The 12352-nt window shown below is 45.6% G+C and overlaps 1 protein-coding gene across 1 annotated transcript in view; it reads left to right on the forward strand.

Moving 5' to 3' along the window:
• Positions 1-716: 716 nt before the first annotated feature.
• The window catches only part of FMN1 (formin 1), a 338627-nt gene continuing 326991 nt past the window's right edge, over positions 717-12352 (forward strand). The window contains exons 1-2 of the mRNA XM_004712678.2: positions 717-2108; positions 4413-4530. Coding sequence (XP_004712735.1) covers positions 717-2108; positions 4413-4530 — 1510 coding nt within the window. The remainder of the gene's footprint in view (positions 2109-4412; positions 4531-12352) is intronic.

Consider the following 12352-nt stretch of genomic DNA (forward strand, 5'->3'; position numbering starts at 1 on the left):
CTCGCTTTCCTTCTATTTCTTGGCGTTGGGCTTTGAGTGGGATGTTCATCTGGGTGCAGGGTTTAGCTTTTTTTTTTTTTTTGTGGCCTGGAAGGCCCAAACGTAATCCAGATGGAGGAGAGAGAGGGCCCCTAAATGTGATTTCAGCACTTTTCTGCGGAATCACTCTGGAATTGCCAAGGCTGCGGGGTGGGGGCGGGGGTCAGGGCCGGACCAGCGTGCCCGCTCAGCACTTCCAGGAGCCTCAACTTGGACTCGCCAATGAGGAAGTTGAAAGCCAGCGGCGGGGAAAGGCAGGCGCTGGGGCGGAGCTCCTGGTGAAGTTGCCGGCTGGGATTACCAGGGGCAGGCTGACTTTCCCGACGATAAAAAGCCTTTTGTCCACGGGGATAAATAAGGAAGTCCCAGAGGAGCAGCGTCTCGGCCGGCCAGGGCCCGTGTGTAAAAAGGTGCGCCTCCCCGGCCGAAAAGCTCCGCAGACGTGGCCCAGGTGCCCTGGGCATAACCATCTCCGCTGACACCACACCGGAAGCAGGGCACCGCGACCTGGGAGCCTCTGCGCCCCGTGCGCCCCCAGGAACCTGGCAGCGTGCTCCGGGCTCCTGTTGCTCCGTCCTGGACCGTCAGAGCCGATGGAGTGGATACCCTGAGCCCGCCGGGGGAGGGGGACGGTAACCGCAGCCTGGACTTCCATGCAGGGCATTCGTTGCTGGGACATGGAGGACGATGGTCATTCCGTGACCGGCAGCGATGCCTCAGAACCAGAAAAACCTGAAGCGGGACTTGAAGTGGCTCAGTCGATCCTGAGTAAGTTCTCTATGAAATCCCTGTTTGGATTCACCAGTAAACTGGAATCGGGGAAGCCCGAAGAGGAAGATGCCGTTCTGCGAGCCTACCGCAGCTTGGAGGTGGATCCCACACCTGTGCAGGATGACCCCCGCGGCAGTGGCCCCAGGGAGCAGGCGGCAGAGGCTGGGGTTCCACCGGGCCTCGGAAATGCGGAGACGGATGCCCAGGAGGAGACCGAGTCAGAGGGGAGCAAGGGGGCAGCCGAGGCTGCGCCCCCTCTCGCAGGCCTGCAGCTTGCACTTCCCACTTTGGGTGTCAACAAAGACTATGTTATCCTGGTTCGTGGGACCCTCGTCCACACCACCAGCGATTCTGACTCGGATGATGGTGGCGAGCAACCAGAAGAGGGAAGTGGCCCCTGTGACTCAGTATCCCCCTGTGGTGGTGCTGGCGGTGATGGTGTGGCTAAGCCACCTCAGGAGCCCAAAGAAACTCCAGGAGGTTCTGGGGGGGACACTGCCCCCGAGCAACCAGACAATGCAGAGCTTTGTGCGGATGGTCCCCAGAGGCCTCCACCGGAGATCAGTTGCAAGTCGGAACCTAGGGATGGTGGCCTTCAGACAGAGCACAGCTCCAACCAGGACCAGGCTGGAGAGGAAGATTTCCAAGGCCCACCTGCGGTAGCTGGCCAGGGCATTGGCGTCCCGGAGAGTGCCCCTTCCAAAAGGGAATTCCCCGGGGAAAGGACATTCCAGCTCCCAGCTTTCTTCAGCGGTCTCCGTGTGCTGAAGAAGGGGGCTGCGGCCGAGGGCGGGGAGACCATCACGGAAATCAAAGCAAAGGACGGGGATCTGGCCTTGCTCAAGTTGACCCAGCCGGTGCAGAGATCTCTGGCGCAAGCTGGGCCACCAGCGCCAAAGAATGGGGAGAAAACAACCGATCTGAAGGCCACGCCCACTCTCCTGGAGCAGCTCTCTCAGCTGCTCAACATTGAGATGCCCAAAGCAGAACCGAAGGCCGAAGACCCTGCAGCGTCCAGCGGAGAAGCGATGGGCTGCAGCAGCACTGACCAAGAGAGCCAGAGCGGCCCCAGGGAAGCTCAGACCCAGGGTCTCGGAGAGCCCAAGTCAAAGCCCACAGAGACAGCCCTGGAGGCCTTCAAAGCCCTGTTCATCCGTCCCCCCAGAAAGGGGACCACTGCTGACACCTCCGAGCTGGAAGCCCTCAAGCGCAAGATGAGGCACGAGAAGGAGTCGCTGAAAGCTGTGTTTGAAAGGTCCAAGTCCCGGCCGGCGGAGGGCCCCTCTGATTCCAAAAGCGTATGTAGACTGGGGTTGTGCTTGTTCTCCTAGAATGGGATGTTGCTGCACTTCTTCTTGGGGTTTCTTTGAAGGTGAATCCCAGTGACTTATTGTGAGTGACCCTCTTTCGATGCCAAGGGATTATACTGAAGTTAAATCGACCTTGCCTGTAGAATGGCCTTTCTCTCTGCTTCTTCTCGCTTCTCTTTCTTTGTTTTCTCTTTCTCCCACCCCCATGTTTTCCTGGATTCTTATTTAGGGATAAATGCAAAGATGTGCAGGTGGGAAAGGGAAAATGTCACTGTCTATTTAAACATTAATATTAAGTGTCCCTATAAAACCCAAGCAGCAGTGTAATATGGAAGTATAACCCAGATTTATAGGGATTTCCTCACTATTAATTACACCTCTATGAAAACTTTGTTTTCCTTTGAAACGCTGCCATTTGGCAAAGACTGTTGGTGATGCGATTGAAGTGTTGCATGTTGGTTTGGAAGGCATTATGATTGAGCCCCGGATTTAGAGCTTTTAATCCTAACTCTGCCATTTACTGCCTGAGTGACTTTGACCAGCTCGGAGTCTTCATCTTCTCAGCTACAAAATGAGCACTGATAGCAAGTGTATGGTGGCTGTGAGGATTCAATGAAGTTAGCCCCTGGAACTCACTGCCATCAAGTTGATTCTGAGTCCTGGCAGCCCTACTGGACAGAGCAGAACTGCCCCCCACGGCTTCTGAGGCTGTGTGTCATGACTGTGTACCAGCAAGCCTCTTCTTTCTCCCACAGAGTGGCTGATGGGTTCGAATTACTGACCTTGCAGTTAGTGATATAACAAGTAACCCACAAAACCCAGGACTCCAGCACATGATCAGCTCTTAATTAATGGTAGCTGTTATTACTATTATTCAAAAAATACTGTTTCAAGTAGTTTGTAAAGACTAACAAGCACCTGTCCAGTAGATATTAAGATATTCCTCTGAAAGAGGAATGGATCGAATGTTTTGCTTATTATAAACTCGCTGTAAACTTGCCATCCTTTATGGCACTTTAATATACTAAAACGTTAAACATGTAAAGCCTCTGGATACATTATCATGGGTTCTAGTTCAAGACAAACAAACACTAACAAATCTAAGCTAAACACAATGAATACAAAGTATCCTAGTTCTAAGAATCAACTACCATTTGAAACAAAAACTTGCATACAGAGTCTATTTTGTTTTCTATTTTATAGGTAAGAGAAACAAAACCAAACGTGAAAGTACAAGAGTAGATTACCTGGAGAAGATGTATATCTTGGCCTGTAACTAATGTTCACAGAAAAAGCAAAATTGGTCTTTTACTATAATGAACTTTGGAGCTTTTAAGGATACATTTGTAAATATTCCTATAAATATACCCAAGGATGGTATATCTGTGCCTTCATATCAAAGTACATTTTTTTAAAAAGTCATTTTATTGGGGGCTCATATAACTCATCACAATCCACACATACATCAATTGTATAAAGCACATTTGTACATTTGTTGCCCTCATTATTTTTTAAAATTATTTTATTGAGGGCTCGTACAATTCTTATCACAGTCCATACATATATCCATTGAGTCAAGCACATATGTACACCTGTTGCCCTCATCAATCTCAAAACATTTGCCCTCTACTTTAGCCCTCAATATCATTTGCTCATTTCCCCCCTCCCCCCCCCCCCTCCCCCCCTCCTAATCCCTTCATAATTCATAAATTATTATAGTTTTGTCATAAGTTACACTGTCCAACGTCTCCCTCCGCCCTCTTCTCTGCTGTCCATCCCCCAGGGAGGAGGCTATACTTAGATTCTTGTAATTGGTTCCCCCCTTCTACCCGACATTCCCTTCACCCTTCAGGCATCGCCCCTCTCACCACTGGTCCTGAAGGAGTCATCTATCCTGGATTCCCTGTGTTTCAAGTTGCTATCTGTACCAATGTACATCCTCTGGTCTAGCCAGATTTGCAAGGCAGAATTGGGATCATGATATTGGGGGGGGAATTTTATGATTTTTATAGTGAAGTGGTAAAAATAACCTATTAAGTGTTGTGTAATCCTTACCCTTGAGAGTTTTTTTGTTTTGTTTTTTTTAAACCCCTACTGATGACTCTACAGTTCTGGAAAAGGGTCGTCCTGTAATAAAACATTATCTCCATTACATTGAATGTGAGTGATGTGTAACTGGTCATTAACAGGGGTGCTAGAAATAGAGTTAGCATGTTTGCTCTCAGTAACGAAATCGCTTTGGCCACATTTCATCTAACTTATGCTTGTCTGTGTCCATTTACCCCCCAATAGCCAGACCAGAGCCCCACCGAGCAGGATGACAGGACTCCTGGCCGACTCCAAGCTGTCTGGCCACCGCCAAAGACAAAAGACACAGAAGAAAAAGTAGGCTTGAAGTACACTGAAGCAGGTAAAGTAAAAGGAAGCCAGGTACCCAGGAATGAATCTCTTACTGTAATAGTTTTTAGTTCTAGTTCAGTAGACTCTTAGGATTTGGGTTTTGTTTTGTTATAAAATGCAATGCTGATGGCTTTTCTTCTGGGTTTTGTTGTTCAAGTGAGCCTTAGACATTTATCGTTAACGAATCTCTTAAGAGATGAAAGGTGAACACAGTGGAATGAATGAAGGAGTGGTCCATGTGTAATTTAGGAGAACCTTTTGGAAACTAATGGGCAGGGTGGATTACAAATTCCTTGGGAAGCAGATGGCTGGCCCTCATATATGGTTGGTGTGAGCTGGCAGTGTTGATAAAGGAGGCAGAGTATGGGTTTCCAGACGTGTAATCTGATTTTTTTGTTTGTCTTTGAGTAATGCAACTTTGTGCAGAGTGAATGTACAGATGCCCTATCAATTTTTCTCTCGTTCCTGCTAGACAAAGCAGTAGTTAATGCATGGCCAATTTTAAAGCAATCTAACTCTCTGGAATGCTTCCCAGAAACTTTACTTGAATCTGCTTAAATGGAATAGAACTTCAGATGTTTCAGTAAAAGGTGCTCATGAAGTTGAAAAGCACTGAAGAATGAGAGGATAGATAGATCTTAACTCCATGTGCACATGTGTGTAATTGTATATCACTGATAAGACTTTCTTGTCTCTGTCCCCCCACCCACTGGAGATGATTAATAAATGGCTGATATTTTGTTGACTGTCTTAGGTCTGTGTACACCTTACGATAAGTCTACTTGGTTGTGAGGAGCAATCCTTTTCAGTTTCTTGTCTTTGATGATAAACATAGTGGCTCAGAGTTCAGGTGGCTCAGAAATGTATGTTTTTTCTGCATTGTTATAAAATCCCTTTAATGATTGAAAAACTGGTAGTTGAATCTCAAGGTCTACCATCCATTTACACACTTGCTAATTGAGGACTTCACAGAGACTTTAACTACTACTTGGTACTCCATTTTCTACTGCAGTGAAGGCTTTCTGGAAGGAAGAACCCATCCCTTTCATGGAAATATAACTTACTGTTCCATCTTCTCACCCCCGAGGGACACGACTGTGATTGTAACATGGAACCACATGCTACGCAATTGTTTCCTCGATCCAGCTTTGCACCCATGATTAAAAGCATGGATGTCGTCTTTTATTTAAAAACCAGAATCCAAATGAGTTCTTATTCTAGTCTATCGTCGTGCTCTTAGTCTTGTTCCTCTTAGTGGATCATAGCCATTATTTTTGAAATGATGGGCATGTGTTGAGTTGGAGAGGAAGTAGATGTGATAAATGGTTTTTTTGGTAAGCCTTGCATAATAATGGGACCTTTATGGTTAACAAACTCAGTTGCTACCCTCAAGGTTGGGGATTCTACTTCATCTAGATCCACCTTAGAATAAAGGCCCTGGAATCTACCTTAGTCAAATTAGCCACTGAAAACACTGTGAACACGTTTCCCCTCTGACACATATGGGGCCACCCTAAATTGGAATCAACTCGATGACAACTGCTTTTCCCATGCAGCTTCATACATTCCTTCCTCTTTGCTTCTGTCTTCTCGTTTCTAGACCCTCAGAGGAGCCTCATCACTTTATCTCGACTTTCATAGTTGGTACAATTGAACAGACAGCATTGGTTTTTCTGGGGCAAGGAAATGTGCTCCCAGAGCTTGGGCAGTAAAGTCATTTTATTGAGTGGGGTCTAGCAGCACGTTTACACAATGGAGAAGGAAATTGGCTCCCCAGCTAGTTCCTGTGGCTGACAGTCCTGTGGTACCATGCACACCATATGGCTTTGTTTCTGTGACTTTTTTGTAACCCCCTAGAAGTCCTTAAGAATGTTCCTAGGAATCGAGTAATTCAAGTACACTGGCTTTGCTATGCATGATTTTCCTCCCAAGACCAGGACTTGCCTGAGTGACAGACACATATGGACTGACTGACTGACTCTAGAGGGCACCTTCCACTGTTTTAGTCTGGCTAATGATTCTGAAGGACCCCTAGTGGTGCAAATGGTTAAGCACCTGGCTTTAAAATAGTCTCTTCCCCACCCCCCCACCCCCCACCCCAAAAAGCAAATGGAATCCATCCAGAGGCTCCGTGGGAAATTCACAAAGATACCTGCGAAGGAAACCCGTGGGGGCGGTTCTATCCTGTCCCATGGGGTTGTCGTAAGTTGACAATGACTCAATGGCACCTAACAGCAATGATTCTTAGTATTTTGAGGCTCCTTTAAAAATCTGATTATGATAAGAATCTATGGGGGAGAAAAAACCAGTGCAGATCATTTTGCATATGTATCAGACCTTCCTCCCCTACCCTGCGACCATCTGTGCCCAAGGTGGCCCTTCCCAGGTTCAGATGAAGAACTTCTGTTCTAAATACTGAAGCCAGGCAGTTGGACTTCCTTTGTCTGTTTGTCTCCTCATTTGCATTATGAGAGATTACCTGAAAAGTCTCATTATTTGTTAAGAAATTTAATACATATATACTTTTTGTCACGCACACCTCAGAATACTGAGGGGAAATGAGGTTAGCACTGGTAGGAAATGCATTAACTTAATTGCCCCATGGAATGAGAGAGGGAATGATACAAGGAAGAAGAGCTCTCCCATGCCCTCTCACAAAATACCCTGTGCATATTTGTTGCCTCCCTGAGAGTACCTTGGGAGAAGCTCTATTCTATATCATCTGCACCTCAGACCTGGCTAGGGTCTGTGAGATGGTGGTATATAGATTGCCCTCCTCTCTGAGGATCGCCGCTCCCGTAGAAAAGAGGACCTAGCTTGGGTGGTGTGGTTATGGTGAGTAGGCAATCTCCTGGGGCTGGCTTACACAACCTTGGAAATATTCACTGTCCCTCCTCTCAGAAAGATCCAGCATCCAGTGGAGGTCCACCTACACTCTGGTTTTGTTTCTCATTAGGGTTCCTTTGCTTGCAAAGTGCTGGATCTGTTCCCCACATTTCCTGGTGAGTCAGATATCTTGCTTCACCGCCCAGGGAGAGCTATAAATATCTCAGAATATTTTATGACCCAACTGTACTTTGAGTTTTAATTCTACCATTCAGACCTACCAGGCTGAATTGACTATGAATGAATTTTCCTTTAGAAACAGGCACTACCTGGTTAAATTATCCTGAGTGCCCTCTTTGACAGCATATGCAATGGTGTGCTCACTGTGTGCTGGTTAGATCTTTGTAGTGTACTACCAAATGGTCAAGGGTTTCATTTTACTCAGATCCTTAATCAACACTCATGGGTACAGCAGCCAGGAAGTCAAGTGATGTATTAAATTGGGCAAATCTACAGCAAAAGACGTCTTTAAAGTGGTAAAGAGCCAAAATGTCACTTTGGATTCCCCGGACCCCAGGCTCAGTGTATGTTCAATGACCTCATAATATAATGAACACCAGACAGTGAATAGGAATAAGAGACCCAGAACAGTTGTATTTGAATTATGGTTTTGGTAAAGAATATTGGAAGTGTCATGGGCTGCCAGAGGACCAAACACATTCATCTTGGAAGAAGTACAGCCAGAATGCTCGGTCGAATTGAGGGGGACAGGACTCGCATACTTTGGACGTGTTTCAAGTCCTTAGAACAGTGGTTCTCAACCTTCCTCATGCCACAACCCTTTAATACAGTTCCTCATGTTGTGGTGACCCCCCAGCCATAAAATTATGTTTGCTGCTACTTCCTAACTGTAATTTTGCTACTATTATGAATCGGGCAACCCCTGTGAAAGGGTCGTTCGACCCCCCCAAAGGGGTATTCTTGATTAAGTAGAGGGCATTGATGGATTGATACAGTATCTGCAACAATGGGCCCAAACATAGCAATTGTGAAGATGGGACAGGACCAGGCAGTGTTTCATTCTGGTTATTTTGTTTTTTGTGTGGAGTTGCTGTGAGTCAGTTGATTGGATGGCACCTAACAACATAGCCTTGTCATTTGAATGGGCTTAATGGTAATAGACTAGAATTAGGAAACTATATAGATTAAAGACCAAGGGAGCCTTTACTCATAGTTTTCTGGGTGTACAAAGAGAATTATATTGAGAAACTGGAGAACAAGTGATTGTGCTGCATCTGGCTTACTGTCTAGATAGGAGCTTTAGAGAGAGGCAGGTTGAGAGGGAGGCATGTTGGCTCCTACAGTGCATATAGGTAGCTAAAGCTTGGCGTAAGGCGGGGAAGTGCTAATGTGCGGATCAAGCATCACATCGTGTGTTCAGGGAAATGTTGGTAGAGTAGAACCAAGAGATGAAAACAGAGTCTAGGTTTGTAGAATATTAAAAGAAATTCGATCTGCTCACATGTTGGAAGTCACCAGGTTAACCCTTGTCATCTCCCAGATGATAGCCAGCAATGTTATGGCTCATTGAAACAGACGTGATTGATAAATAAATGGAAAGGACAATTTGGAGAGGACTCCAGTTACAAGTGGGGGCAGTGGGGAGGACGGGGGAGAGTGATAGCTCTTTCTTCCCCGTGGACTGTTATCGAGAGAAGCACAAGGAGCTGGGGTTAGGCGAGAAGTATTTAAGAATTACAGTGGTGAGAAAGGAAAAAACAAAACAAAAAGAATTATACAGGTTATAAAAAATTACGGGGTCTGATTGAGTCTAATCTGAATAATAAAGGAGGGCAGAGGAGGCCTGCTGGACACATTGCAGAAATCGACCCAAATCCAAATCAATGAGGAGTTTTAATGGTATCTTTGATACTATGGTGCTCATCTAAGCAACTTCCAGCAAGTCAGACTTCTGGCCTGAGAATCTGCATGTAGTTCAGTGTTGCTCTGATAATGCTTAATCGCTCAACATGTGTTGAGCCACAGCTTCTCTGCTAAACTGCATGACCACTGGCCCAATATTACGTCGACAGGAACAAACATTTTATTGTAATACTTCCATATTTCAGTGACGAGTTTTGGCAGTGCAGTGGTTAACCACCCAGTGACTAGCTGACAAGTCAGCAGTTCAGACCCACCAGCTGCTCCCGCGGACAAAGATAGGGTCATTCTGTAAAGATTCTAAAGACCAAACCAAACACACTGCCACCCAGTCCATTCTGACCCACTGAGTTCCTTTAGGGTGGGGTAGAACCGCCCCTCTGAACTCCTTACAGGAGTAGGAAGCCTTGTCTTTCTCCCACAGAGTTGCTGGTAGTTTCGAACTGCTGACCTTGCAATTAGCAGCCCAATGTGCCACCCACTATATCACCACAGCCTTGGAAACCCTGTGGGTGCAGTTTTACTCTGTTCCCTGGGGCTGCGATGAGTCGAAATGGACTCAATACCAATGGATCATGCTTTAGTATTTTTATTGTCTTAGACAAAATAAAACTAATGCATGAAATCTACTTTGTTGCGGTGGGGGGGGGTCTCTTTTGAGTAGACGATGATGAGATTTGATATGCCTTAGCTTCTGCCACACTTCTAAGGGACATTGGTGACATAATGGTTAAGCTCCACTGCTACACCAAAGGTTATTGGTTTGAGTCCTCGAGCAGTTCTGTGGGAGAACAGAGTTGGCCGCCTGCTCCCTCTTCAGGCAGTTCTCCTCTGTTATACACATGATCACTTTGAATCAGAATTGAGACTCTGCCACATGACAGCAGCATCCTAGAATCCCACTCTTTGTCCATTCCATTCACTGCGCCTGCCCCTTTTAAGTGTAGGAATATACACACATAAACAATGAGTCCCTTCCTTGTCCCTGTTTCCCAGGTCCCTGTTTTTTTCTCCCTAGAGGAATGGTTACCAGGTGTGTCCATATCCTGCTAGAGATTTGATGCAGCATTAAACAATATAGACTTCTGAATGATCGGGGCATAATGGCTTCCACCCCAAACGGTAAGGAACAACTTCATTCTGCATTTTGCAGAAGCGGTAATTGCCCACGTCTCTGCCCGATGATGGAATTTGTCACCCCTTGTCTCTTCGTTGATGTCCACTAAGTGTTTAGTTATTTTGTTCTGTTGAGTCTATGGTAACCATTCTGAGCCCTGGGGTCACAAGCTCAAGCATTCAGCTACTAACCATATGGTTGTGGTTCAAAACTACCAGCAGCTCCACCCGAGAAAGATGTGGGCATGTGTTTCTGTAAAGGCGTCGCACAGCTTGGGAAACACAGATGGGGAGCTGTGTCCTGCCCTTTTGGGTGGTGATGAATCAGGAACCAACTGAGCAGCAGTGTTTGCTGGTTTTTCTTCTAGCCACTTCACCTGGTAGGGGAGAGAAAGATAACCAAGCTCAATAAAGGCGATTGCTTAGACTCAGCACGAAACAAAATAGAGAGGGATGCGACATTTCAAAGACATGTCTTTCCTTACTTGGAAGAAGACCTGTGCAGTCTCCTGATCAATGTGCACAGGTCAGACAATGCTAACGATACAGAGGAAGAGGCAACGCGTCCTCATACTGGGCTCCAGTCCCCCCGCCTCTGTAGAGCAGCTTCCTTCATAAGTTTCAGGCTCTTTTAGATGCATTCAAGCCTTCACACAAAATGACACGTCAGATATTCTTTTTGCATATGATGATGCCCCCATTCTGAGGTTAGCTGCTGCTTCTTAAGCCACACATGAGGCACCTTTTTAGGTCCATGTGTGCAGAGCTATCTTATTTTACCTCATTCATTTTAAGGGCTGTATAATATTCCATAAAACCAATCACTATAATTTATAGATCTATCATTATGGGCCTTATAATCATTTCAGAATTTTCCCTCCTGCAAGCAGATCCTATAATGAAATTCTTTTGTGTCTTGTGCGTCTGTTTCGGCCACTCAGAAAAGCACTTTTGTAGGACAGAAGCAACATTGCCATGTTAGACTCCCTCCTTGCCCTTGCTAACTACAGGTAGAGACTCGACTGCACAATTGCCCTCTCAAAATCCTGAGCCTGCTACTACTCATCAGAAGAACATCTGCCCTCACATTTCACCAGCACTCCTTACGTTTCTGCCAGTCAGAAGGGTGAACGTCCGACATGCTCTTGTTTCTGGTTTGCACATCTCTGGTCGTGGTGATTAAAATCTATTGACTTACCATTTGGATTCCTTCTTGTGTGACTCACTTGTGGCTGTTCTTTGCCTCTGCTTTGGGAACTTATTTCCTTACCGCTCGAATATTGAGGGCATTAAGTCCTTTGTTGTAAATACTGCAAGACAAAGCGGGCCACCTCTCCTTTAATTGCATAGTGCCATTCAGCATACAGATGTCTTCATGTGGTCAGATCTCTTCCTTCACGGTCTCTGGACAGGTTGTTTTTATGTTTGGTCTCAAGGCCTCTGCCAACCTAAACTTCTAACAGTGTGCATGTCTGTATTTCACACACACACACACACACACACACATTTGTATATATTTCAGATTATTTTCCAGGTAGAATTGTTTTTTTGTATGTAGTGTGGTTGAAAAAGTGTTACAGAGAGGCAAAGCACTGTGATGATTTAAGAGCCTGGGCTACAGAATCGAATGACCTGGAGTCAAGTTCAGACTTCAGCAGTTACTGGCTGTGTGACTCCACACAAATTAATTAGTCTGGCAGTGCTTCAGGTTTCTTATCTGTTTAAAAAAAAAAAAAGCAGCATTCTGAGCATTCAATGGGGGAAAAAAATGCATTTAAAGAGCCTGGCTCACAGCAAAACCAAAATCACGTGAGCTGCTATTATTAGTTTTGTTTTTCCCAAATTGATAACCAACTGTCCCAACAATATTTAATCAGCACTTCATTTTTTGCTTCATAGATAGAGAATACTAACTTTTATCAACAAATGCCTTTCTCCTTATTTAGACT

This window comes from Echinops telfairi, unplaced genomic scaffold (genome assembly GCF_000313985.2).
Source record: "Echinops telfairi isolate 266 unplaced genomic scaffold, ASM31398v2 ScPeMD7_18;HRSCAF=68, whole genome shotgun sequence".
Classification (NCBI taxonomy): Eukaryota; Metazoa; Chordata; class Mammalia; order Afrosoricida; family Tenrecidae; genus Echinops; species Echinops telfairi.